Here is a 27,501-nt window from a genome sequence, read left to right as displayed (position 1 = left end):
AGGAGAGAGGTGGCGGTGGGAGGGATGGTGGGATCCAGGAGAGGGGTGGAAGTGGGAGGGATGGAGGGATCCAGGAGAGGGGTGGAAGTGGGAGGGATGGTGAGATCCAGGAGAGGGGTAGAAGTGGGAGGGATGGTGGGATCCAGGAGAGGGGTGGCGGTGGGAGGGATGGTGGGATCCAGGAGAGGGGTAGAAGTGGGAGGGATGGTGGGATCCAGGAGAGGGGTAGAAGTGGGAGGGATGGTGAGATCCAGGAGAGGGGTGGCAGTGAAAGGGATGGTGGGATCCAGGAGAGGGGTAGAAGTGGGAGAGATGGTGGGATCCAGGAGAGGGGTAGAAGTGGGAAGGATGGTGGGATCCAGGAGAGGGGGTGGAAGTGGGAGGGATGGTGGGATCCAGGAGAGGGGTGGCAGTGGGAAGGATGGGATGCCCTTTCCTTACCTTGCAGCCGGCCTTGGCTTGGGTGGTGTGTTGTTGTCTGCGGTGCGTGCGGCTGCAGAGCCAGAGACACTGTTCCCGCTTCTTCTCAACCCGACAGGCAGAAGGGGTTCCCTCTAGCTCCACCCCCTTCACAGTGAGACACGGTCACCTGATCCACCCCTCCATAGCTACGCTGGGTGGCTGCGGAGCCGGCCGCAGTGAGCGGCCAGCCCAAACAGTGCCTTAGAGTGACGGGGAGTCGGGGACATACCCGGGGCGGGCGGCTAGAACTTAGAATATGCGGTAGCGGCCGCCAGCTGGTAATGCGGCGGCCGGCCCTCTCCGCGGAATCGGCCGCGGAGAGGCCAGCGGCAACCGGCATCAGAGCGGAGGGACACTTCATGCGCCCGGAGCAGAGGCCTCGGCCCACCGGGCATATGCCCGGTCTGCTCTATGGCCAGTCCGGCCCTGGCCTAACCTACGTTTTTATTTTTGTTTCAGATACTTTACAAGTGCACAATCTGCAAAGCGTGCAAAAGATGCACTGACAGCGGAACTAGAGGAAGACTTGAGGAACAGCAGAGGCCACAGAACCACAAGACAAGGTCCCTCGGGTGGAAGCAGCAGCACCGAGCAGCTTTATGCAAGAGTTTGACCACATTGTGGAGGAGTTTGAACTAGATCCCAGTGCAGCAAGCAGCTCGGGCCCTGCAGTCCAACTGCATGGCTATTTTCCTGAGAAAACCATCGCTGCCTCAGACAACCCATACTAGTTCCGGGTGAGTCAATAAATAGAGATTACCTTGTCTTTCTGCCACTGCCACAAAATACCTCTGTGCCCCCTGCACTAGTGTAGAAAGTGAGAGAGTGTTCTGTTCACAGTTTGTGTTTGTGGATGAGAAGAGAAATAGCCTTACACAGCAGAGAGAAGAGAAGAAATGCTTGTCTAGTGTCTACAAATCTTCTTGAGGAGCTGAGAGAGAATTAAGTGACCATTCAGGTCATGTTTGTGTCATTGTCATCATGTGTGACTGTGAATCAAGTCAACTTCCTGATCACACAAACAAAAGGCATTTTAATGTGAACAGGTAGTCCAGTGTCACTGCGTCACACGCCGACACCACCATTACTGTGTGATGGTGGTGTGACACTGGACTACATGTTTGCATTATGCTATTTTGTATGTGTGATCAAGTTGTTGTTGTTCTTGTTCGACCAACTTTTGGTCAGAACAGGAATGAGCCTGCCCTGCAGTGTCTGCACTAATGCAGAAAGTGAGAGTGTGTATGTTGTTGTTGCTGGTGTTGTATTGCCCCCTGCACTGTCTGCCACTAATCCAGAAAGTGAGAGTGTGTATGTTGTTGTTGCTGGTGTTGTATTGCCCCCTGCACTGTCTGCCACTAATGCAGAAAGTGAGAGTGTGTATGTTGTTGCTGCTGGTGTTGTATTGCCCCCTGCACTGTCTGCACTAATGCAGAAAGTGAGAGTGTGTATGTTGTTGCTGCTGGTGTTGTATTGCCCCCTGCAGTGCCTGCACTAATGCAGAAAGTGAGAGTGTGTATGTTGTTGTTGCTGGTGTTGTATTGCCCCCTGCACTGTCTGCACTAATGCAGAAAGTGAGAGTGTGTTCTGTTCAGCACAGTTTGTGTTTGTGTTGTGGATGAGAAGAGAAATAGCCTTACACAGAGAGAAGAGAAGAAATGCAATCTTCTTGAGAGAGGCTCAGGCTGCTATTATGTTGCATTTTTTTATTTAAATTCCTGTTTGCACTTTCCAGGATTTTGCACTTTAGTTTACAATGTTTACTGTTTGATTGCTATTGTATGTTCAAGTAATAAACAGTTTTTTTTCTTGTGACTACATTTTATTCTTTGTGTTTGATGATGTTTTAGATTTTTAATGCACATTTGTTATATTGTACAGTGCCTTGCGAAAGTATTCGGCCCCCTTGAACTTTGCGACCTTTTGCCACATTTCAGGCTTCAAACATAAAGATATAAAACTGTAATTTTTTGTGAAGAATCAACAACAAGTGGGACACAATCATGAAGTGGAGCGAAATGTATTGGATATTTCAAACATACCGATCCGGAAGTATTATTTTGTTATGAGCTCATGAAACAGTACTTCCGGATCGGACTCTGGATCGGCGATTTCACAAAGCAAAAGATCGGGATCTGGACCAAAAAAGTTGGATCGCTGCATCCCTACCCAAGATTTGACGGTATATGGCCCTGTCAGAGGCGGCTCTAGGCTTTGTGAGGCCTTAGGCAAAACTTAGACATGAGGCTCCACTCACGCCCATAATGGGAAAAATAATTTTGCGAGGCCCGCTTAAGTGAGACACACTCTTAAAGCGGAGTTCCGGCCTCAGGGGTCAATTTTAGCTAAAAATACCCCCGGGACAGTCAGGGCTAGTACATTCCATAATGGATAGCCTCTGAACTGTCCCGGGTTGCACTTACCTGTAAGAAGAAATACTTTCCTTGAAAAGTTCTTTCTTCTCCAGCGCTGCCATCTCAGGTGTGGGCAGCTGAAGCCGCAGCGTCCCTCTTCGTGTCCTCTTCCGTGACGTCAGAGTCCCACAATGCAGGAGGGAGGGAGGTTGAGACGGAGGGGGTGGGAGGGCGAGAGGGAGGGAGGATGAGAGGAAGGCTGAGAGGGAGGGAGGGAGGATGAGAGAGAGGATGGGTGAGAGAGAACGAAGGTGAGAGAGAGGGAGAGAGGAGAGGGAGAGGGAGGGTGAGGGAGGGTGGGAGAGGGAGGGTGAGAGAGAGGGAGGGAGGGGTGAGAGAGAGGGAGAGGGAGGGTGAGAGAGAGAGAGAGAGAGGGAAGGAGGGTGAGAGGGAGGGAAAGGGGAGAAAAGGGGAGAAGGGGGAGGGGAGAGAGAGGGAGTGGAAGAGAGAGAGGGGGTGAGTAAGAAAGAGAGTGGCAGGTGGGAGAGAGAGAGTGGCAGGTGGAAGAGAGAGTGTGGGGTGGGTGAGAGAGAGGGGGCAGAAGAGAGAAAGAGGGGGGTGGGAGGGAGAGAGAGAGGGGGGTGGGAGAGAGAGAGAGAGGGGGGTGGGTGAGAGAGAGGGAGGAAGGTGAGAGAGAGGGAGGGTGAGAGAGAGGGAGGAAGGGTGAGAGGGAGGAGAAGAGAGAGGAAGGGAGGGGGAGAGAGAGGGGGAGAGAGAGGGGGAGGGGCAGAGAGAGGGAGGGAGGGTGAGAGAGAGGGAGGGTGAGAGAGAGGGAGGGTGAGAGAGAGGGAGGGAAGGGGAAAAGGGGGAGGGGAGAGAGAGGGGGTGGAAGAGAGAGAGGGGGTGGGTAAGAGAGAGAGTGACAGGTGGAAGAGAGAGTGTGGGGTGGGTGAGAGAGAGGGGGTGGAAGAGAAAGTGAGAGAGGGGGGTGGAAGAGAGAAAGGGGGTGGAAGAGAGAGAGAGGGGGTGGAAGAGAGAAAGAGGGGGTGGAAGAGAGAGAGGGGAGTGGGAGAGAGAGTGAGAGAGGGGGGTGGGTGAGAGAGAGTGGAGGGTGGGAGAGAGAGTGAGAGAAGGGGGTGGGTGAGAGAGAGTGGGGGGTGGGTGAGAGGGGGGTGGGAGATAGAGGGGGGGGGGTGGGAGAGAGAGGGGGCTGAAAGAGTGAGAGAGGGGGTGGGTAAGAGAGAGAGGGGGTGGAAGTGAGAGAGAGGGAGTGGGTAAGTGAGTGGGGGGTGGGTGAGAGAGAGGGGGGTGGAAGAGAGATAGAGGGGGTGGGTAAGTGAGTGGGGGGTGAAAAAGAAAGAGGGGGGTGGGTAAGAGAGAGGGGGTGGGTGAGGCCCCTAGCCCTGCCTGCAGTCCTGTGCCCCCCTGTCTGTGGGTAGGTGTGTGTGTGATGCACCTACCTCGACCATCTTCGTCCTCTGGGCCCTCGGTCAGCCTGTCTTCCTTCTTGTTTAGGACAGTGACAGCTGGCAGCGGAGGTTGGAGAAGGAGTGCAGGCTCTGACTGGGACGTGGCGGCTTGCTGGGGATGCTGCGCCCGCTGCTTCTCGGGTCAGGACGGCGATGGTGAAGTCTTCTCCCACCCCCTCCCGAGTCCCAGGCTGTTCCAAGGTGCCACATCGGTGGAAAGTGCTCAACCTAAGGGGCAGCTGCTTTTGGCCCCAGGAAGCACCCTCGGCGTGCGGAGCAGGAAGTTAAATCCTCCGCATTCAACGCTGGGCAGTGAGGGAGCACTGGTTGCTAGACGCTAGGGGGCTCTAGCAACCAGTCAGTACTAGTTATGTGGGGGTGGAGCCGGAGCCAGTGCTAAGGCGTCCGCTTAGTCCGCGCCCTGTCCCCTGCATTCTGCTCCCTGACACCCCCCCATGTGTGGCACCTGGGGTGGACCGACCTCCCCCCTGCAGTGCGTTAGGCAAATTAGGTGGCTGCGAGGCCCCGTGAGTGCGAGGCCTTAGGCGACCGCCTAATTTGCCTAATTAGAGAGCCGCCTCTGGGCCCTGTCCATCGTCCCTTTGATGCAATGTCCTGTCCTCTCCTCTTTGCAGAAAAACATTCCCAAAGCATAATGTTTCCACCTCTATGTTTGACAGTGTGGATGGTGTTATTGGGGGCATAGGCAGCATTCCTCCTCCTCCAACACGGTGAGTTGAGTCGATGCCAAAGAGTTCCATTTTGGTCTTCTCTGACCACAAAACTTTCACCCAGTTCTCTTCTGATTTATTTAGATGTTCATTAGCAAACTTCAAATGGGTCTGTACATGTGTTTTCTTGAGCAGGGGGACCTTGCGGGCTCTGCAGGTTTTCAGTCCTCCAAGGGGTAGTGTGTTACCAATTGTTTTCTTGGTGACTATGGTCCCAGTTACCTTGATATCATTGCCAAGATTCTCCCGTGTAGTTCTGGGCTGATTCCTCACTGTTCTCATGATCATTGAAACTCCACGAGGTGAGATCTTGCATGGAGCCCAAGACCGAGGGATATGGACAGTTATTTTGTGTTTCTTCTATTTATAAATAATCACACCCAACTGTTGTCACCCTCTCACCAAGCTGCTTGGCGATGGTCTTGTAGCCATTCCAGCCTTGTGTAGATCTACAATCTTGTCCCTGATATCCTTGGACAGCTCTTTGGTCTTGGCCATGGTGGAGAGATTGGAATCTGATTGCTTCTGTGGACAGCTGTCTTTTATACAGGAAACAAGCTGAGATTAGGAACACTCCCTTTAACCACTTAAGCCCCGGAAGATTTTACCCCCTTCCTGACCAGGGGGTATTTTGCGATTCGGCACTGCGTGACTTTAACGGACAATTGCGCGGTAGTGCGACGCTGTATCTAAACGAATTTGGCGTCCTTTTTTTCCCACAAACAGAGCTTTCTTTTGGTGGTATTTGATCACCTGTGCGATTTTTTGATCATGTGCTATAAACAAAAAAAGAGCGTAAATTTTGCAAAAATAGCAATATTTTTCACATTTTTTTATATGAAATTCCCCCCCAAAAAATGTAAAAATCAAAATTTTTTAACATTTTTGGCCAATTTGTTTGATGCTACCTATGTTTGGTAAAAAAAAAAAAAAAATCGCAAAAAGCGTATTTTGATTGGTTTGCGCAAAAGTTATTGCGTTTACTAACAAAGGGAAAGATTTTTGTCATTTTTGTTGTTTTTTTTTAACGCGTAATGGTGGCGATCTGCGATTTTCTTTGCGGTACTGCGACATTGCGGCGGACAGATCGGACCCTTGACTGACATTTTTGACACTTTTGGGGTTACCAGTGACATTTCTACAGTAATCAGTGCTATACATATGCACTGTTACTGTAAAAATACACTGGCAGTGAAGGGGTTAACTTTTTTGAGAGGGAGGGGCTATGTGTGTCCCTAGGGGCGTGATTCTAACTGTGATTGGCTGTGGCTTGAGATGTATGAACAGTGATCAACGGTTCTACATAGTAGAACCGTATGATCATCATTCATACATCGGGGAGAATGACAGGCGGCTTGTTTACACTAGCCGTCTGACTTTCTCCCTCTCCCCCGACGATCGCAGAGTGACCGGCGGACATCGGGTCCGTCGGTCACACGCGCGGGGGGGGGGTCCGTGACCACGCGGGAGCGCGCCTCCGGCAGCGCGCGCACACTCCCTAGACCCTCACAGGCTAGCGACGTAGACTTATGTCACTTTGCCTGTGAGGGGCTGACCGCCGACGTAGATAGTCGTGCGACGGACGGCAAGTGGTTAAGAGAGTCCTCCTAATCTCAGCTCGTTACCTGTATAGAAACACCTGGGAGCCAGAAATGCTGATTGGTCGGGGATCAAATACTTATTTCACTCAATAAAATGCAAATCAATGTAGAACTTTTTTTAAATGCGTTTTTCTGGATATTTTTGTTGTTATTCTGTCTCTCACTGGTAAAATAAACCGACTATTAAAATTATAGACTGATCATTTCTTTGTCAGTGGGCAAACGTACAAAATCAGCAGGGGGTCAAATACTTTTTTCCTTAACTGTAGCCCGTAAGCTGATAGCCTCACGTTGGGTTTCACCCAGTCCTCCTACCCTCGGAGACTGGATCCGGGAAATGGATAAACCTCTAATGTTTGAGAAATATATTTAAGCTCAAGGTAATGCCTACCAGAATTTAGAAAAAGAGTTGAAAAAATGGAAGGATGCATCACGTTCCAATTTTTCATTTTAATCCTAACTCTAACTTATAATAAAGGTTGGGTATGTTCTCTCTTATTGGTGGAGAAGGACAGGTCAGGGACAACCTGGTTTTCAGTGCCAGGTGACCTGGACAGTCCATAGAACGGAACGAATTGTCTCACAATGACACAATGTTGTGTTGTTGGGGACTGGAATGGAACTGGGGAAATGGAACTGTCTAGAACAGTGGTCTCCAAACTGCGGCTCAGGGGCCAGATTCCCTTTGCTTGCTTTTATCTGGCCCTTGGGGCAGAATTCCTCCCAATGACACCAAGGATGGGGGACTGCGTTACATTAACTGAGAATTGCGTGGTTGTGTGACGCTGTACTTTTAATTTTTTGTGTTATAAACCAAGAAAAAAAAGATAATTTTGAAAACAAAAACCAATATTTCATAATATTCATTTCTGCCATAAAACATTCAATAAAAAAATGTAAAAAAAAATCAAATTTCTTAATTAATTTAGGCCAATTTGTATTCTGCTGCATATTTTTGGTAAAAGAAAATCCCAATAAGTGTTTATTCATTTGTTTGCGCAAAAGTTATATCCTCTACAAACAATGGGATATTTTTATAGAATTTTTTTTTTTTTATATTTTCTAGTAATGGCGGCGATCAGCGACTTATAGTGGACAAATTGCACAGCTAACTGATGCTTTTTTTGGGACCAGTCACACCAATACAGTGATCAGTGTTAAAAAATATGCACTGTCACTGTACTAATGACAATGGCAGGGAAGGAGGTTAACATCAGGGGGGGATCAAAGGGTTAAATGTATTCCTAGGGAGTGCTTACTCATTGTGGGGGAGGCAGAGATCCGTGTTCCTGCTTAGCAGAAACACACAGGAAGCTCGGGTTGCCACCTTTTCTTCAAGCCAAACCCGAACAATTTAGCTGCGCACGGCAACATTTTATTTTTAAGGAGGAACGCTGTGCACTCTGATGTAAAGGGGAACTCTAATGTAAGGGAATTTCTGCTCACCAAACCTCCCACTTACATCAGAGTCTCCAGCATTTCCCCTTTAATTTGGGTTCCCAAAGCTCCCCTTACATCTGAGTCCACAGAGCACCCCTTAAATCTTACCTTCGTGTACACACTCACTTGGAGGCACGAGAGAGAAGGGAGAGAGGGCAGGGAATTCAGTCACAGAGATTAGATGGTGAGCTCACTCTACCGAGGATGGAGGCTCAGGCATCAAAGCCTTTTATCCACTGTGTATCTGCCAGTTGCTGAGCTTCAAACTTCCAGCCCACACTTCCCTTTCCTGAAGCACAGAACGCCAGGGATTGGAGTGTGGGTGGGCAGACAGAGGGGTAGGGGTGGGAGGAAGAGGAGTAGATCAAGCCCTTTCTTCTCTCCTGTCTGTGTATGGGGGTGGGGCCGGTGTGTACATATATGCACTCAGTGGTTGTGGTACTTGGTTATTCAGGGAGCCACAGTCCATTCTGAATATTGTGTCTGGATTTCAGGTGGCCTGAAACCCAAACACATGACTCAAAACCTGAACTGTCCAGGTGAATCCTAGATAGGTGGCAACCCTACAAAAAGCGCCAGCAAAGTGTAGTATCATGTTTAAAGGGTTTTAATAGCGATGGATTAAAAACACTCACATGAGGTAAAATATACAAGTGCTTATCTGGTGTCAGAGTCTGTGGATCCTCCTAGAACCATCCTGCAGGACCGCTGTCCTCTGTTCCGGCTGCTGGGCACAGAGATGGCTGGCTCTGGAGACTGGAGGAGCCCCAAGAAGCCACGTTAACCAGTGTGGAAGGCACAGGGAATGTGCCGTCACCGGAAGGATAGGAGGTACCAGACGAGAAAAGAAGCAAGGCTTTCCTCTTTGTCTATACAGAGCCAGTCAAAAGGACAGCAGCCATAGGTGGTCCCGTGCATTCCTTTATTGTACCCCCATAACCAAAGACCAGTGACATTTTATGAATTACCCTCTACCCTGATGATTGGTAGTTTTAGATATTTATTGCTGGCTGGACTATATATAATCTCTGTGCGCCAGTATCTCCTTCCTCCATTAGCAGAAACACAGGATCTCCATCTTCCCTACTAACAGAATGGAGATCTGCCTTGTTTACATCGGTAGGCAACTGTTCTGCCTCTCTCGGTAATGATTTCCGGGGTGCCGGTGGACATCATGTTCGCTGGACCCGCTGATTGGCTCTAGCTGTGTCCAGCGGGAGCTGAGCACCAGCAGCATGCGTTGACACCCAAGACCCGGAAATGCAGATGATGTAGAGGTACGTGACTCTGCACTGAATGGCCACTCTACCGCAGTACATGTATGTGGGTGGCCCAAGAAAAAGTTTCTCTGATAAAGAGAGAGGCTATGACCTGGTGGATTACATGTGAAACTCCTGGGCCCAGCTGAGGACATTTAGGGCCTTAAGATTGAAGATGTGGTGGATGTCTCCTTTTGGTTTGGGAACTGTGGACAGAGAAGAACTCCTGGAACTCTTCTGGCCTTAGCTCAGTGAGATAGAGTTTGGAAGACTAATGTCATAGACAGGTTGCCAAAAAGTTTAGGGCTTTAGAAAGGGTCTCCAATGGCTGTCAATGTGGTGCCTTCTCCACTCTCCATCTCACTAATAAAACCCCAATGGATGACTCTCTATGAACTGATCACATTCCAATCACCGATCATCTAATCATTGGTAAAAAAGAAGACTCGGCACAGAATATTGTACGAAGAGTTTTTATTGTACAAGATCAGAATAAGCGATTACCACACAGTAATGATATGAATAAAATAAAGCTTAAATCTTTTATAATAGAATTAACAAATGTGTCAAATGTATTAATAATCATACATTGATTGGACCAATAAAAAGCCGGCTACTTCAACAAATCAAGCTCATGTATTGTCATGATTGTCCATCTGTTGACCCCTGTAATATGATGATTGCCCACTTGTTGCCCCATGTATTGTCATAATTTCCTGCCTGTTGTCTCACGTGGGGAGGGATCAATAAAGGTAGACAATTGCGGCGTACTGGCGTGGGCTTTACAGGGTTAACATAAGGGCTCCCAGCTGCCTGCCAACCCCACAGCGGGTCAGAGGGCGATGCGGGTGTAAACCAACCCCGAGTGGACTGTGGTGGTCTCACATTTGTTTATGGACTAAACAGTTCCACCCGTTACAATCCAGCGTCCATTTCCCGTAGTACCAACAGGGGGTGCACTCTGATGTTTCATTATATTTCCTTTATTTTTACACTTTCCCGCACTCTGAACATGAAAACGGAGACTCTAAGGAGTGAAACATATGGAGTCAAACATTTCCCACACTCTGAACATGAATAGGGACATTCACCCATGTATCTTCTCTGGTGCATAAGGAGGCCTACCTTCTGATTAAAACATTTCCCGCACTCTGAACATGAAATAGGACGCTCCCCCGTATGAACTTTCTGGTTTAAAAAAAATAAACCTTTGTTTGGAAAACATTTCCCGCACTCGTAATATTAAAAAGGGCGCTCACCTGTGTGTAAGTAGGTGTTCTTTCTTAGTTAAACATTTCCCGCACTCTGCAAGATTAGAGACGCTCGCCTGTATGAACTTTCTGGTGTCTAACAAGTAAACATTTGAGCACAAAACAATTCCCGCACTCTGAACATGAATAGGGAAGCTCATCTGTGTGTATTCTCTGATGGCTAAGAAGGTTTCTTTATGACTAAAACATTTTCCGCACTCTGAACATGAATAGGGACGTTCAACCATGTGTATTCTTTTGATGGCTAAGAAGGCTTACCTCATGAGAAAACATTTCCTGCACTCTGAACATGAATATGGATGCTCTCCTGTGTAAATTCTGTGATGGTTACGAAGATTGAATTTATTAAAACATTTCCCGCACTCTGAACATTAACAGGGAAGCTCACCCCTGTGCATTTTCTGATGGCGAAGAAGGTTTCCTTTCTCATTAAAACATTTCCCGCACTCTGAACATGAATAGGGACGCTCACCTGTGTGTATTCTCTGATGCCTAAGAAGGATTCCTTTCTCATTAAAATGCTTCCCGCACTTCGAACATGAATAGGGACGCTCACCTGTGTGTATTCTCTGATGCCTAAGAAGGTTTCCTTTCTTATTAAAACATTTCCCGCACTCTGTACATGAATAGGAAAGCTCACCTGTGTGTATTCTCTGATGGCTAAGAAGGCTTTTTCTCTCAGTAAAACATTTCCCGCACTCTAAACATGAATAGGGATGCTCACCTGTGTGTATTCTCTGATGGCCAAGAAGGTGGCTTTTCTCAGTAAAACCTTTTCCGCACTCTGAACATGAATAGGGACGCTCACCTGTGTGAATTCTCTGGTGCGGAAGAAGGTATCTTTTTTGACTAAAACATTTCCCGCACTCTGAACATGACAATGAATTCTCTCCTGTATGGTATGAAGAAGATTCCCTGAGATTAGATGGTTTCCCGCACCCGTCGGCACTGTCAGATATTAGAGGACTATGTGAAGTATCAGGAGATTCCAATGATCTCCTCCAATGGTGAGGTCTGTCATGTATATTATGAGGAACGGGATTTACTTCTGGAGAAGATGCCATGTCATTATCTTCTGTAGTCACATCTTCCTCCGATGTCCTTCTATTCCCACCACAGAGTCCGTCTGTCAGAAGACAAGAAAAATTACCAAGAGTTTTCCACACTCATATACACTGCTCAACACTTTATAATCAGAGTATAGAATCAAGTCAGGGAACTCCTGGGATATTCATCTGCTCAGTCAAGTAGCAGAGGGGGTTGTTATCAACAGGTGCACTAGATGGGCAACAATGAGACAACCTCCAAAACAGGAATGGTTTTACAGGTGGAGGCCACTGACATTTTCCCTACTCATCTTTTCTGAGTGTTTGTCACTAGTTTTGCATTTGGCTGGGGTCAGTGTCACTACTGGTAGCAGGAGGCCATACCTGGACCCTATAGAGGTGGCACAGACAGTCCAACTCCTCCAGGATGGCCCATCAATACCTCCCATTACCAGAAGGTTTGCTGTGTCTCCCAGCACAGTCTCAGGAGCATGGAGGAGATTCCAGGAGACAGGCAGTTACTCTAGGAGAGCTGGACAGGGCCGTAGAAGGTCCTTAACCCATCAGCAGGACCGGTATCTGCTCCTTTGTGCAAGGAGGACCAGGATGAGCTCTGCCAGAGCCCTACAAAATGACCTCCAGCAGGACACTGGTGTGAATGTCTCTGACCAAACAATCAGAAACAGACTTCATGAGGGTGGCCTGAGGGCCCGACGTCCTCTAGTGGGCGCTGTGCTCACTGCCCGGCACTGTGGAGCTGGATTGGCATTTGCCATTGAACCCCAGAATTGGCAGCTCCACCACTGGCACCCTGTGCTTTTCACAGATGAGAGGAGGTTCACCCTGAGCACATGTGACAGACGTGAAAGGGTCTGGAGAAGCCGTGGAGAACATTATGCTGCCTGTAACATCGTTCAGCATGACCGGTTGGGTGGTGGGTCAGTGATGGTCTGGGGAGGCGTATCCATGGAGGGACGCACAGACCTCTACAGGCTAGACAATGGCACCCTGACTGCCATTAGGTATTGGGATGAAATCCTTGGACCCATTGTCAGACCCTATGCTGGTGCAGTGGGTCCTGGGTTCCTCCTGGTGTACAACAATGCCCGGCCTCATGTGGAGAGAGTATGCAGCCAGTTCCTGGAGGATGAAGGAATTGATACCACTGAATGGTCCCCACACTCGCCTGACCTGAATCCAATAGAACACCTCTGGGTCATTCTATTTCAGTCCATCCGATGCCACCAGGTTGCCCCTCAGTCTGTTCAGGAGCTCAGTGATGTCCTGGTCCAGATCTGGGAGGAAATACCCCAGGACACCATCCGCCATCTCATTAGGAGAATGCCCCGATGTTGTCAGGCATGCATACAAGGACGTGGGGGCCATACACACTACTGAGGACCATTCTGAGGTCCTGCAATGACATTTCACCAAAATGGACTCGCCTGCTACATCATTTTTTCACTTTGATTTTTGGGGTGTCTTTGAATTCAGCCCTCTGTAGGGTGATAATTTTCATTTCCATCAAACTATGTGGCATCCTTTCCTTCCTAACACATTATCCAGTCCATACCAGTATAGATCCTAACACATTACCCAGTCCATACCAGTATAGATCCTAACACATTACCCAGTCCATACCAGTATAGATCCTAACGCATTACCCAGTCCATACCAGTATAGATCCTAACACATTACCCAGTCCATACCAGTATAGATCCCAACACATTACCCAGTCCATACCAGTATAGATCCTAACGCATTACCCAGTCCATACCAGTATAGATCCTAACACATTACCCAGTCCATACCAGTATAGATCCTAACACATTACCCAGTCCATACCAGTATAGACCCTAACACATTACCCAGTCCATACCAGTATAGATCCTAACACATTACCCAGTCCATACCAGCATAGATCCTAACACAATACCCAGTCCATACCAGTATAGATCCTAACACATTACCCAGTCCGTACCAGTATAGATACTAACACATTATCCAGTCCATACCAGTATAGATCCTAACACAATACCCAGTCCATACCAGTATAGATCCTAACACATTAGCCAGTCCATACCAGTATAGATCCTAATGCATTGCCCAGTCCATACCAGTATAGATCCTAACACATCACCCAGTCCATTCCAGTATAGATCCTAACACATTACGCAGTCCATACCAGTATAGATATCCAGCATGATATTTTCCCCATTGAGATCTGATGTGTTTTCAAAGTGTTCCTTTCATTCTTTGGAGCAGTGTATGTTGGTCGAGCATTTCAAAGTGTAAAAGAGATCTGTGGTGGAACTGGGTGCAATCACAACACCAAACTATGACAACTAACCAGATCAATGATACCACCCAACCAAACATCACTAAGTAAGCTTTAACCCATTCTTCCATAATTACCCGAGCTGATATCTGGAGAAGGTTCTTCCTCTTTAACTGCGTCCATCATCCCAACCTCCTCTGTAAAATGCTGATCACCCCTCACATACGTCTTTTCCTTTATAACCCCAATTTGTACATTTATCAGATCTTCATCCTAAACCAACAAAATGGCAGAAATAATATTAAATACAAAAAAATAATAATAATAGAAGAATGATATCTCTTAGGGCTTGGGATCAATTTCCTACATTCTCATCTACCTGATGATGGTGGGGGATGGTGTGATCTTCCTGTGTGGAATCCCGGGAATACAGAGGACGGGGACATCTCTCTGGTGGGTTCCCATTACTGGATCCATCTGTAGGAAACACACACACTGACTGAATACATTGTTTCTATGTGTTTATCAGATGATGGGGGATCTAGGTGGAGCCTCCGTACTGCTCTCTCCTTTACAATAAAGTCTCCTCTTACCCGGTGATGTGAGGGGCGGCTGATTCTCCATCATGACGTCCTTGTAGAGATCCTTGTGTCCTTCTAAATACTCCCACTCCTCCATGGAGAAATAGACAGTGACATCCTGACACCTTATAGGAACCTGACACACACAATGATACAGTCACCATCCAGACACATCCCTTGTCTGTTACTGGATAATCTCCCAGAATTCCCAGCACCGCTCACCTCTCCTGTCAGCAGCTCTATCATCTTCTTGGTGACTTCTAGAATCTTCTGCATGTTGTGTCTCTCAGGTTTTAGGGAGTCACATGGAGGCACTGTGATGGTCATATGATCACCTGACTTCACAAGAGGAAATCTCTGTATTGAGGAAGCAATAGGAATATCATGTTAGAATCCCAGAATCCTCCTCACCTCTCCGGTCAGGTCTGTGTTTTATTAATAGAGATAAGAGTGATGTCACGTGACCTCCCAGAATCCTCCTCACCTCTCCGGTCAGCAGGTAGATGATCTCCAGGGTGAGGTTTAGTATCTTCTCAGTCATGTGACTCCGGTCCTCCTCCGTCCTCATTGGTGCCGTCATCTATAAAGGTTTCCCTGTAGACAGATAATATTTATAACAGAGAATTATCTGGATTGGTTTTGGTTGTACAATAATAGGATGAGGATATCAGGAGGTAATATGAAGGTCGGTATTTATTTAAGCACTATGGTCCCAGTGAGAAAATATTTAATCTGGACAGTTTAGTGTTTTCTATGATTCTTGGGGTCCGGGATTCTCGTAAAATTTGGCCACCTGGATCACAAATTCCATTCTTTATGTTGGGTGTGAGCTGAGAATCAGGATGAAGGTCAGGACAAGCAACAGACGAGGGCATCCAAGAGATGAAGCCGGGGTCACTACACAGAAAATCAATCCAAGGAAACAACAGGCAGGACGAGGAATAGCAAGAAGGAGCTCAGAGACAAATGAGAATATTGCTCAGCCAATGGGAGATTATCTCAGCATGACTTACATAATGAAGGAGATGAGGGGGAGGGGGAGGTGACCATAGATACATGGAAATTCAGCTGGTTCAGCAGGGATCGGTCACATTTCCATCCATGTGTGGTCACTGCCAGATAAAAGTCACTCGATCAGCGGCTGCAGCCATTAGCTTCATCACTGATCTGTGTATTCTGAGAAGGAGCGCCCCCCATTGTCAGAATACAACAGTGCAGCGGGGAGGATTCCCCCATCCCCCTCCAATGTGTGGATGGAAAATAAGTGTAGCTTTTTTTACTCATCCTGCTGGCTGAATGATAATACTGAACCATGTATGGCCGGATATGGAAGCAAGATATATTATTCATCAACTGATCCCCCTGAAGGGGTTAATCTAGGTTTCCACACTATATATGTGTGTATCATCATCTGCTGGAGATAAAAGAGGTCACAGTGACTATGGAGGAAGAGGACGGACATGACGGGGGGGGGGGGTTACTGGGTGTAAATAGAAAATAAGATCTTATTACCTCAGGGATAGATCCCTGCGGGTTCCGGACGGAGGAGTCCTGTCACGACTTCGGATCCATATGTACTGTCGTTATGTTATGTCGCACAAATGATCTCTATATTCTAGACTGGATATTGTTTAAACTGTTTATACTACTGTTTTATTGCTAATTTTCATCTACTGTTGTCCTCCATGTTGGAGTATTGTTAACTCTGTAAAAAATCAATAAAAAATTATTGAATGAAAAAAAGATCTTATTACCTCCTCTGTTGCCACTTCCAGCAACGTCTTCTCTCTCTGTCCTCCCAACTCACCTCTCACCCGGAACTTCCTGTCTGTACTGACATCACTTCCTGTCTGTACCTAACATCTTTTCCTGTCTGTATTCCATAGAGACTTCCTGTCTGGGTAGAAGTGAGATTACCACCTTGTGGAGCTCAGAGGAACTGCAGCTCTGAGGAATGTCTGGTAGTGTGAACACGGCCTTGTGCTGTGTGTATGTACTGTATATCCTTATAGATGGGTCATCTCCACTCCCATCAAGGGGGATAGAAATATATTACTGCTCGGGGGGGGGGGAGACATTTTGGCACCTTTGATTTTGCAGAGAAATTGATTGCAGATTTAGTCATGTAGAACATCTGTTATATGGATACAAAGAACCCCAGCCGAGAGTAAAGGGTGGAAATGGCTCCTGATCCCCAGATTTGGGCAATTATGTCACCAATATAAATGGAAAAAAACCTGCGCTATGTGTAATTACTCAAATACCTACAAAAATAACTTATACCGGACTGCTGCTGTAACAAAGGTAAGAATTCCCTTTATCAACTAGAAGAGCATTATGTGTCACAGCGCTGTCCTATTGTGTGTGCACATAAGTGATCACAAATACACTAAAATATGTGGATACATTCATATATAAAGTGCTAGGGGCTCAAAATAATATTCTCTGTAGATCTACTGCTTCCACTTTTCACCTACTTCTTTATTATTATGTAGTGATGTGATAATTTCCTTGCCCATCTTTCAAGTGTGTATTCCTGTTATGCAGTGTTTGTTTTTGCCCTTTGTCAATATGGCTACTGTGCTCTCTTTCTCTCTCTGCAAGAAGGATGAGGTCATCAAAAAGGGCAGAGCAAGGATTTCTGGGTAAGACTGAGAGAAAAGAGAGACATGAGGAGACATAGACATTTTCCTGCTGGAGAACAGAGACTGTAAGTGCTGTAACATCCCCTCACAGAGACACACAGAGACACTGCTAATGATTTCATGTTCCTGAGGAAAATAGCTTATGTTGTATGGATCACTGAATGTTATTTCTTCAATACATGGACATTTAAACACTCTGCTGTGTGGATTATTGTCTATATGGAAATGTTTTCTCAATTGGGATTTCACTTGCTAATCACAAGTCCTGATTGAGTGGAGGCACTGGCGCTTACTATAAATCCTGTCCTGATCACACAGATTATATAGACTCTGCTCCTAAATACTACACAGGTGGCGTCATCATACCCCAGTAGCCGCAAAGAGTGACCAAAATAGCGCTACATTTGGAGGCACTGCTGAGATACAAATCTTGGATCAGGACATTAAGGAACGACCATGTCATTGTTATCTACAGAAGCTGTGAGGCAGTGGGCCCTGGAAGAGGGACTGCCACCTAAAAGGACATTTGCTATTTCATATGTACCTATCCGTGTGAGCGTCCACAAACTGCAGGAGGCGCTAAAAGCAAATGAAACCTTGCGGTATGCCGCTCCTGTGGATAAAAGAGAGGAAGATGAGAGTTATGAACTGTATACCCATTATCTCTGTCTCAGTGAGGGGGATTTAAATCCAGTTAAAGGGCCCTTTTGTATAAATCCGAAAGGGGCTGAAGAAATTGGTTGCGCTGTAGTATTTCCAGTAAGTTCACCTCCAGTAAGGCGGAAGTTACCAGCCCTGCCTGATAAGTGTGAACCATTGAATACAACTGCTTCATCAGGAGAAACTGTAATGCTGACTGCTGCGGCTGTTAAGCAGGGAACAGATATTGAGCATCTGCTGCTAAAAGTCACTGAAGTCATTGCCCAGAATTTACATGCTGATTCTTATCACAAATTAAAGGCTTTTTCAGGAGTGCTACCTGTCCCCACTGGTGAAGAAAGCTTTGAGGTGTGGAGAGATTTTGCACAGCAAGTGATAGAGGAATGGACCTGCTCAGAGGAAAAGAAAAAACAGCGCATCATGGAAAGTTTAAGACCACCAGCATCCATTATCATCAGAGCTTACAAGGAGACTCATGTGAGTACCAGTGCTCAAGAATATATTGATATTTTGACAGAAGCTTATGGACTGCACCGTGACCCTGATCAGATGCTTGCTGACTTTAAACAGACAAAGCATAAAGAGGGAGAGGATGTTTCTGTGTTTGTGAGGAGGCTAGAAGTACTACTGGGGAGATTGCTCACTGACAAGGTCATCTCTCCTACAGATGTGGACAGATTAAGGACTGCTCAAATAATAAAGGGGTTACTGCCACACCACCCAATATCACCAGTTCTAAGAGTTGTTTTGAGAGAGAGGAACTTTACTTTCACTGAAACTATGACTGAAGTAAAGAGACAGGAGTCTGATATTCTTTTTAGTACCCCTTCCAAGAGCAAAGTTAAACAGAATTCTGGGGTGGAGCCCACAAATGAGACTGTTGCTAAGAACAAAGAAGTGGGTAGACTCCCACAGCCTAGAGCTCTATCTGCTGATAAAACCTCCAGAGATAAGCCTCTCTTCCACATTAAATGTTTCCGCTGTGGACAAGCAGGCCACACAGTTCGTCCGTGTCCACTGCTTGCTGACAGTTCTGAAATTCACAGTAAAGCTGGACATATGTACCAAAGAAAACAGGGAAGATCAAGAAAACAAACGTTTACCAAGCTACCTGGGGTAGCCCGCAGATGTACTTTCCATTTGTTTGTTAATGATATACCCACTACTGCTCTGTTTGATACAGGTTCTCAGCTGACGATCATATACAGGCCCTTCTATCAGCAACACTTAAACCACCTCCCTTTGCAACCTGTGGACACTTTGCCTGTTTATGGTGTGGGAGAAAATCCTGTTTTTATGGATGGTTGCCTAGAAGTTGAGCTTCGCATTCCTGGCGTGATAGCTGAGGAGGATCCCCCACTTAAAGTTATTGCTTATGTGAGCCCTCCACCTGGGGGTAATAAGTATGCTCCTATGATTGTGGGTTCCAATGTTGAAGCTGTTGAGGCTGCTTTCATACGGTTTCTTCAGCCCCAATGGGGAACTCCCCTACCTTCACTGCCTGTTGCTCCAGAACTTCAAAATATCTGCCAAACCTTTGCTCCTGATCTTCCTGGAGGGTGTGTGGGAAATCCATGGCGTCCCATAGAGCTTCCAGCAGGGGGAGTGAGAGTGCTGCGGGTTTATGTGGAAATTTCACCAGGTGCAAATGGTAGTTTCTTTTTGCTAGAGACTGATACAAAAGAGGCTGCAAAGAATGGCTGGGAGATAGTACCAGAAAGGAAAGACTATCGTGTAAAATGTCCAAGAATGGATGTTGTGACTGTCCGGAACATTACCACACACCCAGTTATAATACCAGCCTGGAAAGAGGTAGCCTATTGTTACCCAGTGGAAACCATTAGCTCCTACCCTGCCAAAGTCAAGGAGAAAGAAATCAAATTAGACTTTCACATGAATGATGCTGATAGTCCTGCAGAGCACCAACAAGCACTAGGAGAGCAGCTAATGTAATACAATGATGTTTTCTCTACCGATGACATGGATGTTGGGTGTGCAAAAAGTACTCAGCACAGTATTCGCCTAACAGATAGCACTCCATTTAGAGAAAGATCCAGGCGCATACCTCTTAAAGATCTGGATGATGTTGGAGAGTGCACAAAATGAAAGATGAAAACATCATTGCTGAGTCTAAAAGCCCGTATGCATCCCCAATAGTGGTAGTCAAGAAGAAAAATGGTGGCGTGCGAATATGTGTTGACTACAGGACTCTAAATCGGCGAACAGTCCCAGATCAATACACGCTACCTCGCATTGAGGAAGCTCTTGATGCCCTGCAAGGCAGTTAATGGTTCACAGTAATGGACTTAAGATCTGGTTGCTACCAGGTCCCAATGAGTGAGGAAGATCAAGAAAAGACGGCTTTTATTTGCCCCCTAGGGTTTTTCCAGTTTGTTTGCATGCCTCAGGGCATTAGTGGTGCACCTGCAACCTTTCAACGTCTGATGGATCGGACCCTGGGAGACCTTTGTCCCACTCAATGTATCGTCTACCTTGATGACATAATTGTCTTTGGCTCCACTCTGGAGGAGCATGATCAAAGACTGTTTAAAGTGCTAGATCGTTTGAGGAAGGAAGGTCTGAAACTTTCACTGGACAAATGTAAGTTTGCTCGTTCTTCAGTAAACTTTGTGGGTCACATCGTATCTGCAGAAGGGGTAGCAACTAATCCTGCTAAGGTGGAGGCTGTGGTAACCTGGCCCCATCCCACAAATCTGACAGAACTGAGGTCCTTCTTGGGATGTTGTGGCTATTATAGTCGATTCATTAGAGGCTATTCCAAGACTGCTCGGCCTCTTAATGACTTGCGTAAAGAAACCCCTGGCATGGACACAAACCGCAAAACTCCTTTCAGTGAGAGATGGACTTCTGTTTGTGAGGAAGCTTTTCTACAGCTTAAGAAAAGTCTTACAGAAGCACCAGTGTTGGTGTATGCAGACCCACAAAAGCCATACATTCTGCATGTGGATGCCAGCTATGATGGATTGGGAGGAGTCTTACATCAAGAGTACCCAGGGGGACTAAGGCCTGTTGCTTATATCAGTCTAAGCCCAGCAGAAAAGAATTATCCTGTTCATAAACTGGAATTTCTTGCCCTTAAGTGGGCTATTGTTGAAAAGCTGCATGATTACTTGTATGGAACTCAGTTTGAGGTGAGAACTGACAACAACCCCCTGACTTATGTTTTGACTACAGCTAAGCTAGATGTCACTGGTCATAGGTGGCTTGCTGCCTTGTCTAATTATCAGTTCACTCTCAAGTACAAGCCTGGTCCCAAGAATATTGGGGCTGATGCTCTTTCTAGGCGCCCTGGATTACCCATGAACTTGGAAGAAAGTGACTGGGAGGAAGTACCTGGGCCTATTGTGGCTGCCTATTGTGCTACAGCTGCTGTACAAGGAGACAATATTGTTTTCTCTGACCTACAAGCTATTGATTCCCTGGGAGCTGGTGAAGAGTGTATTCCAAACATCTATTGCTGCCCCAGTTCTTTAGGGGTGCCAGAAAACATCCAGCTGCAAAAGAAAGATATGATCCTTCTACAAAAAAGAGATCCAATAATCAGACATGTCAGAGAGTCTGTTTTCCGCAAAGATCCTAACTACATGAGAAAATACCTACCTGAGCAGAGTACCTACTATCTTACGGAATGGGATAAGCTCAAAATAATTGATGGACTTTTATACAGGGTACATTTGTTTCATGATCATCCTGGAAGGAGACAGCTAGTGCTCCCTCAAGTCTATAGAAACTCTGTTTTGAGAAGTTTGCATGATCAACATGGGCATCTAGGAGTTGAAAAAACCTATGGATTAATCCAAGACCGATTCTTTTGGCCACGAATGAGGGAAGCTATTGTGGACTATTGCCGCCGTTGTGTGAGATGTCTGCAATGGAAAACTCTGCCTACTCGAGCTGCTCCTATGGAACACTTGAAAAGTTCTGGTTCCATGGATTTAGTGTGCATGGACTTTTTGTGTATTGGCAATGACAGCAGTGGTGTGGGAAATATTTTGATTGTGACTGATCACTATACTCGCTATGCTCAAGCCTATCCCACCAAAGATCAGAAAGCAGTAACTAGCCAAAGTGCTATGGGAGAAGTTTTTTGTTCACTATGGATTGCCAAATCGACTTCACTCTGACCAGGGGCGGGACTTTGAAAGTCGCCTAATTAAAGAGCTGTTAACATTGCTTAACATCAACAAGAGCCGCACCACCCCTTATCATCCAGAGGGTGATGCTCTCCCTGAACGTTTCAATCGTACCTTGTTGAACATGTTGGGTACCCTCCCTAATGGTGCTAAGCAGACCTGGAGCCGACATGTTGGAGCTATGGTACATGCCTACAATTGTACCAGACATGAATCCACTGGCTTTTCTCCTTATTTTCTCATGTTTAGGAGAGAAGCCCGTCTCCCTATTGACATTCAGTTGGGCGTGTCTACTGATGGAGTGGAACAGAGGAATCACTATCAGTATGTGGCACGACTTAAACAGAGTTTGAAAGAGGCCTATCAGATGGCTGAGGAAAATGCTGCGAAATTAAATGCTGCCAATAAAAGGCGTTTTGATTCCAAAGTTCGTTACAAAGACTTACAACCTGGTGATAAAGTGTTTCTCCGCAATTTGGGACCCTCAGCCAAATATAAGTTAGCTGATCGCTGGAGAAATGAGTTGTTTGAAGTTGTAGAAAAACTGCCTAGGATTCCAGTATACAGGATTCGAGGACCTGAGGGTCGGATCAAAGCCTGGCATAGGAATCATTTGCTTCCAGTACCGCAAGTTGCTACTATTGATGAGGAGCCACAATCTGACATTGCTACAGATTCTAATGATGTGCCTTGTGCCAACAGTGGAGACCATTTTATGTGTATATCCTTGCTGGGTCGGAAGGATTTTCAGCAGGAGGAGAATGTAGTGATGTGATAATTTCTTTGCCCATCTTTCAAATGTGTATTCTTGTTATGCAGTGTTTGTTTTGCCCTTTGTCAAAATAGTTGCTGGCTTTCTTTGTCTCTCTGCAAGAAGGATGAGGTCATCAAAAAGGGCAGAGCAAGGATTTCTGGGTAAGACTGGGGAAAAGAGAGACATGAGGGACACAGACATTTCTTGCTGGATGTAAGTGCTGTAACATCCCCTAACTGAGACACACAGAGACACTACTAATGATTTCATGTTCCTGAGGAAAATATCTTATGTTGTATGGATCACTGAATGTTATTTCTTCAATACATGGACATTTAAACACTCTGCTGTGTGGATTATTGTCTATATGGAAATGTTTTCTAAAATTGGGATTTCACTTGCTAATCACAAGCCCTGATTGAGTGGAGGCACTGGCGCTTACTATAAACCCTGTCCTGATCACACAGATTATATAGACTCTGCTCCTAAATACTACACAGGTGTCGTCATCATACCCCAGTAGCTGTCTAGAGTGATTAAAATAACGCTACATTTGGAGGCACTGCTGAGATACAAATCTTGGATCAGGACATTAAGGAACGACCATGTCATTGTTATCTACAGAAGCTGTGAGGCAGTGGGTCCTGGAGGGGGGACTGTCACCTAAAAGGACATTTGCTATTTCATATGTACCTATCCGTGTGAGCGTCCACAAACTGCAGGAGGCGCTAAAAGCATGAAACCTTGGGGTATGCCGCTCCTGTGGATAAAAGAGAGGAAGATGAGAGTTATGAACTGTATACCCATTATCTCTGTCTCAGTGAGGGGGATTTAAATCCAGTTAAAGGGCCCTTTTGTATATATCCGAAAGGGGCTGAAGAAATTGGCTGTGCCGTAGTATTTCCAGTAAGTTCACCTCCAGTAAGGCGGAAGTTACCAGTCCTGCCTGATAAGTGTGAACCATTGAATACAACTGCTTCATCAGGAGAAACTGTAATGTTGTCTGCTGCGGCTGTTAAGCAGGAAACAGATATTGAGCATCTGCTGCTAAAAGTCACTGAAGTCATTGCCCAGAATTTACATGCTGATTCTTATCTCAAATTAAAGGCTTTTTCAGGAGTGCTACCTGTCCCCACTGGTGAAGAAAGCTTTGAGGTGTGGAGAGATTTTGCACAGCAAGTGATAGAGGAATGGACCTGCTCAGAGGAAAAAAAAAACAGCGCATCATGGAAAGTTTAAGACCACCAGCATCCATTATCATCAGAGCTTACAAGGAGACTCATGTGAGTACCAGTGCTCAAGAATATATTGATATTTTGACAGAAGCTTATGGACTGCACCGTGACCCTGATCAGATGCTTGCTGATTTTAAACAGACAAAGCATAAAGAGGGAGAGGATGTTTCTGTGTTTGTGAGGAGGCTAGAAGTACTACTGGGGAGATTGCTCACTGACAAGGTCATCTCTCCTACAGATGTTAACAGATTAAGGACTGCTCACATAATAAAGGGGTTACTGCCACACCACCCAATATCACCAGTTCTAAGAGTTGTTTTGAGAGAGAGGAACTTTACTTTCACTGAAACTATGACTGAAGTAAAGCGACAGGAGTCTGATATTATTTTTAGTACCCCTTCCAAGAGCAAAGTTAAACAGAATTCTGGGGTGGAGCCCACAAATGAGACTGCTGCTAAGAACAAAGAAGTGGGTAGACTCCCACAGCCTAGAGCTCTATCTGCTGATAAAACCTCCAGAGATAAGCCTCTCTTCCACATTAAATGTTTCCGCTGTGGACAAGCAGGCCACACAGTCCGTCAGTGTCCACTGCTTGCTGACAGTTCTGAAATTCACAGTAAAGCTGGACATATGTACCAAAGAAAACAGGGAAGATCAAGAAAACAAACTTTTACCAAGCTACCTGGGGTAGCCCGCAGATGTACTTTCCATTTGTTTGTTAATGATATACCCACTACTGCTCTGTTTGATACTGGTTCTCAGCTGACGATCATATACAGGCCCTTCTATCAGCAACACTTAAACCTCCCTTTGCAACCTGTGGACACTTTGCCTGTTTATGGTGTGGGAGAAAATCCTGTTTTTATGGATGGTTGCCTAGAAGTTGAGCTTCGCATTCCTGGCGTGATAGCTGAGGAGGATCCCCCACTTAAAGTTATTGCTTATGTGAGCCCTCCACCTAGGGGTAATGAGTATGCTCCTATGATTGTGGGTTCCAATGTTGAAGCTGTTGAGGCTGCTTTCATACGGTTTCTTCAGCCTCAACTGGGAACTCCCCTACCTTCACTGCCTGTTGCTCCAGAACTTCAAAATATCTGCCAAACCTTTGCTCCTGATCTTCCTGGAGGGTGTGTGGGAAATCCATGGCGTCCCATAGAGCTTCCAGCAGGGGGAGTGAGAGTGCTGCGGGTTTATGTGGAAATTTCACCAGGTGCAAATGGTAGTTTCTTTTTGCTAGAGACTGATACAAAAGAGGCTGCAAAGAATGGCTGGGAGATAGTACCAGAAAGGAAAGACTATCGTGTAAAATGTCCAAGAATGGATGTTGTGACTGTCCAGAACATTACCACACACCCAGTTATAATACCAGCCTGGAAAGAGGTAGCCTATTGTTACCCAGTGGAAACCATTAGCTCCTACCCTGCCAAAGTCAAGGAGAAAGAAATCAAATTAGACTTTCACTTGAATGATGCTGATAGTCCTGCAGAGCACCAACAAGCACTAGGAGAGCAGCTAATGTAATACAATGATGTTTTCTCTACCGATGACATGGATGTTGGGTGTGCAAAAAGTACTCAGCACAGTATTCGCCTAACAGATAGCACCCCATTTAGAGAAAGATCCAGGCGCATACCTCTTAAAGATCTGGATGATGTTGGAGAGTGCACAAAATGAAAGATGAAAACGTCATTGCTGAGTCTAAAAGCCCGTATGCATCCCCAATAGTGGTAGTCAGAAAGAAAAATGGTGGCGTGCGAATATGTGTTGACTACAGGACTCTAAATCGGCGAACAGTCCCAGATCAATACACGCTACCTCGCATTGAGGAAGCTCTTGATGCCCTGCAAGGCAGTTAATGGTTCACAGTAATGGACTTAAGATCTGGTTATTACCAGGTCCCAATGAGTGAGGAAGATCAAGAAAAGACGGCTTTTATTTGCCCCCTAGGGTTTTTCCAGTTTGTTTGCATGCCTCAGGGCATTAGTGGTGCACCTGCAACCTTTCAACGTCTGATGGATCGGACCCTGGGAGACCTTTGTCCCACTCAATGTATCATCTACCTTGATGACATAATTGTCTTTGGCTCCACTCTGGAGGAGCATGATCAAAGACTGTTTAAAGTGCTAGATCGTTTGAGGAAGGAAGGTCTGAAACTTTCACTGGACAAATGTAAGTTTGCTCGCTCTTCAGTAAACTTTGTGGGTCACATCGTATCTGCAGAAGGGGTAGCAACTGATCCTGCTAAGGTGGAGGCTGTGGTTACCTGGCCCCATCCCACAAATCTGACAGAACTGAGGTCCTTCTTGGGATTTTGTGGCTATTATAGTCGATTCATTAGAGGCTATTCCAAGACTGCTCGGCCTCTTAATGACTTGCGTAAAGAAACCCCTGGCATGGACACAAACCGCAAAACTCCTTTCAGTGAGAGATGGACTTCTGCTTGTGAGGAAGCTTTTCTACAGCTTAAGAAAAGTCTTACAGAAGCACCAGTGTTGGTGTATGCAGACCCACAAAAGCCATACATTCTGCATGTGGATGCCAGCTATGATGGATTGGGAGGAGTCTTACATCAAGAGTACCCAGGAGGACTAAGGCCTGTTGCTTATATCAGTCTAAGCCCAGCAGAAAAGAATTATCCTGTTCATAAACTGGAATTTCTTGCCCTGAAGTGGGCTATTGTTGAAAAACTGCATGACTACTTGTATGGAACTCAGTTTGAGGTGAGAACCGACAACAACCCCCTCACTTATGTTTTGACTACAGCTAAGCTAGATGCCACTGGTCATAGGTGGCTTGCTGCCTTGTCTAATTATCAGTTCACTCTCAAGTACAAGCCGGGTCCCAAGAATATTGGGGCTGATGCTCTTTCTAGGCACCCTGGATTACCCATGAACTTGGAAGAAAGTGACTGGAAGGAAGTACCTGGGCCTATTGTGGCTGCCTATTGTGCTACAGCTGCTGTACAAGGAGACAATATTGTTTTCTCTGACCTACAAGCTATTGATTCCCTGGGAGCTGGTGAAGAGTGTATTCCAAACATGTATTGCTGCCCCAGTTCTTTAGGGGTGCCAGAAAACATCCAGCTGCAAAAGAAAGATATGATCCTTCTACAAAAAAGAGATCCAATAATCAGACATGTCAGAGAGTCTGTTTTCCACAAAGATCCTAACTACATGAGAAAATACCTACCTGAGCAGAGTACCTACTATCTTACGGAATGGGATAAGCTCAAAATAATTGATGGACTTTTATACAGGGTACATTTGTTTCATGATCATCCTGGAAGGAGACAGCTAGTGCTCCCTCAAGTCTATAGAAACTCTGTTTTGAGAAGTTTTCATGATCAACATGGGCATCTAGGAGTTGAAAAAACCTATGGATTAATCCAAGACCGATTCTTTTGGCCACGAATGAGGGAAGCTATTGTGGACTATTGCCGCCGTTGTGTGAGATGTCTGCAATGGAAAACTCTGCCTACTCGAGCTGCTCCTATGGAACACTTGAAAAGTTCTGGTTCCATGGATTTAGTGTGCATGGACTTTTTGTGTATTGGCAATGACA

The 27,501-nt window shown here is 46.1% G+C and overlaps 3 protein-coding genes across 3 annotated transcripts in view; 1 reads left to right on the top strand and 2 right to left on the bottom strand.

Annotated features, from left to right (window-relative positions):
- The window catches only part of LOC309549119 (uncharacterized protein), a 2,919,967-nt gene that overhangs the window by 606,428 nt on the left and 2,286,038 nt on the right, over positions 1 to 27,501 (top strand). The gene's annotated exons all lie outside the window — the stretch shown is intronic.
- The window catches only part of LOC309549117 (uncharacterized protein), a 4,285,597-nt gene that overhangs the window by 2,082,719 nt on the left and 2,175,377 nt on the right, over positions 1 to 27,501 (bottom strand).
- Positions 10,630 to 27,501, bottom strand: part of LOC309548673 (uncharacterized protein) — a gene marked incomplete at both ends in the record, with an annotated part of 42,776 nt that continues 25,904 nt past the window's right edge. The window contains 3 exons of the mRNA XM_082248635.1: positions 10,630 to 10,752; positions 10,846 to 10,905; positions 11,031 to 11,417. Of these exons, the coding sequence (XP_082104761.1) occupies positions 10,630 to 10,752; positions 10,846 to 10,905; positions 11,031 to 11,417 (570 nt within the window). The remainder of the gene's footprint in view (positions 10,753 to 10,845; positions 10,906 to 11,030; positions 11,418 to 27,501) is intronic.

Source organism: Pelophylax lessonae (genome assembly GCF_965119305.1).
Source record: "Pelophylax lessonae genome assembly, chromosome: 3".
Taxonomy (NCBI): Eukaryota; Metazoa; Chordata; class Amphibia; order Anura; family Ranidae; genus Pelophylax; species Pelophylax lessonae.
Note: the sequence above shows the minus strand (reverse complement) of the source record. Positions and strands in the feature narration are given on the sequence as shown.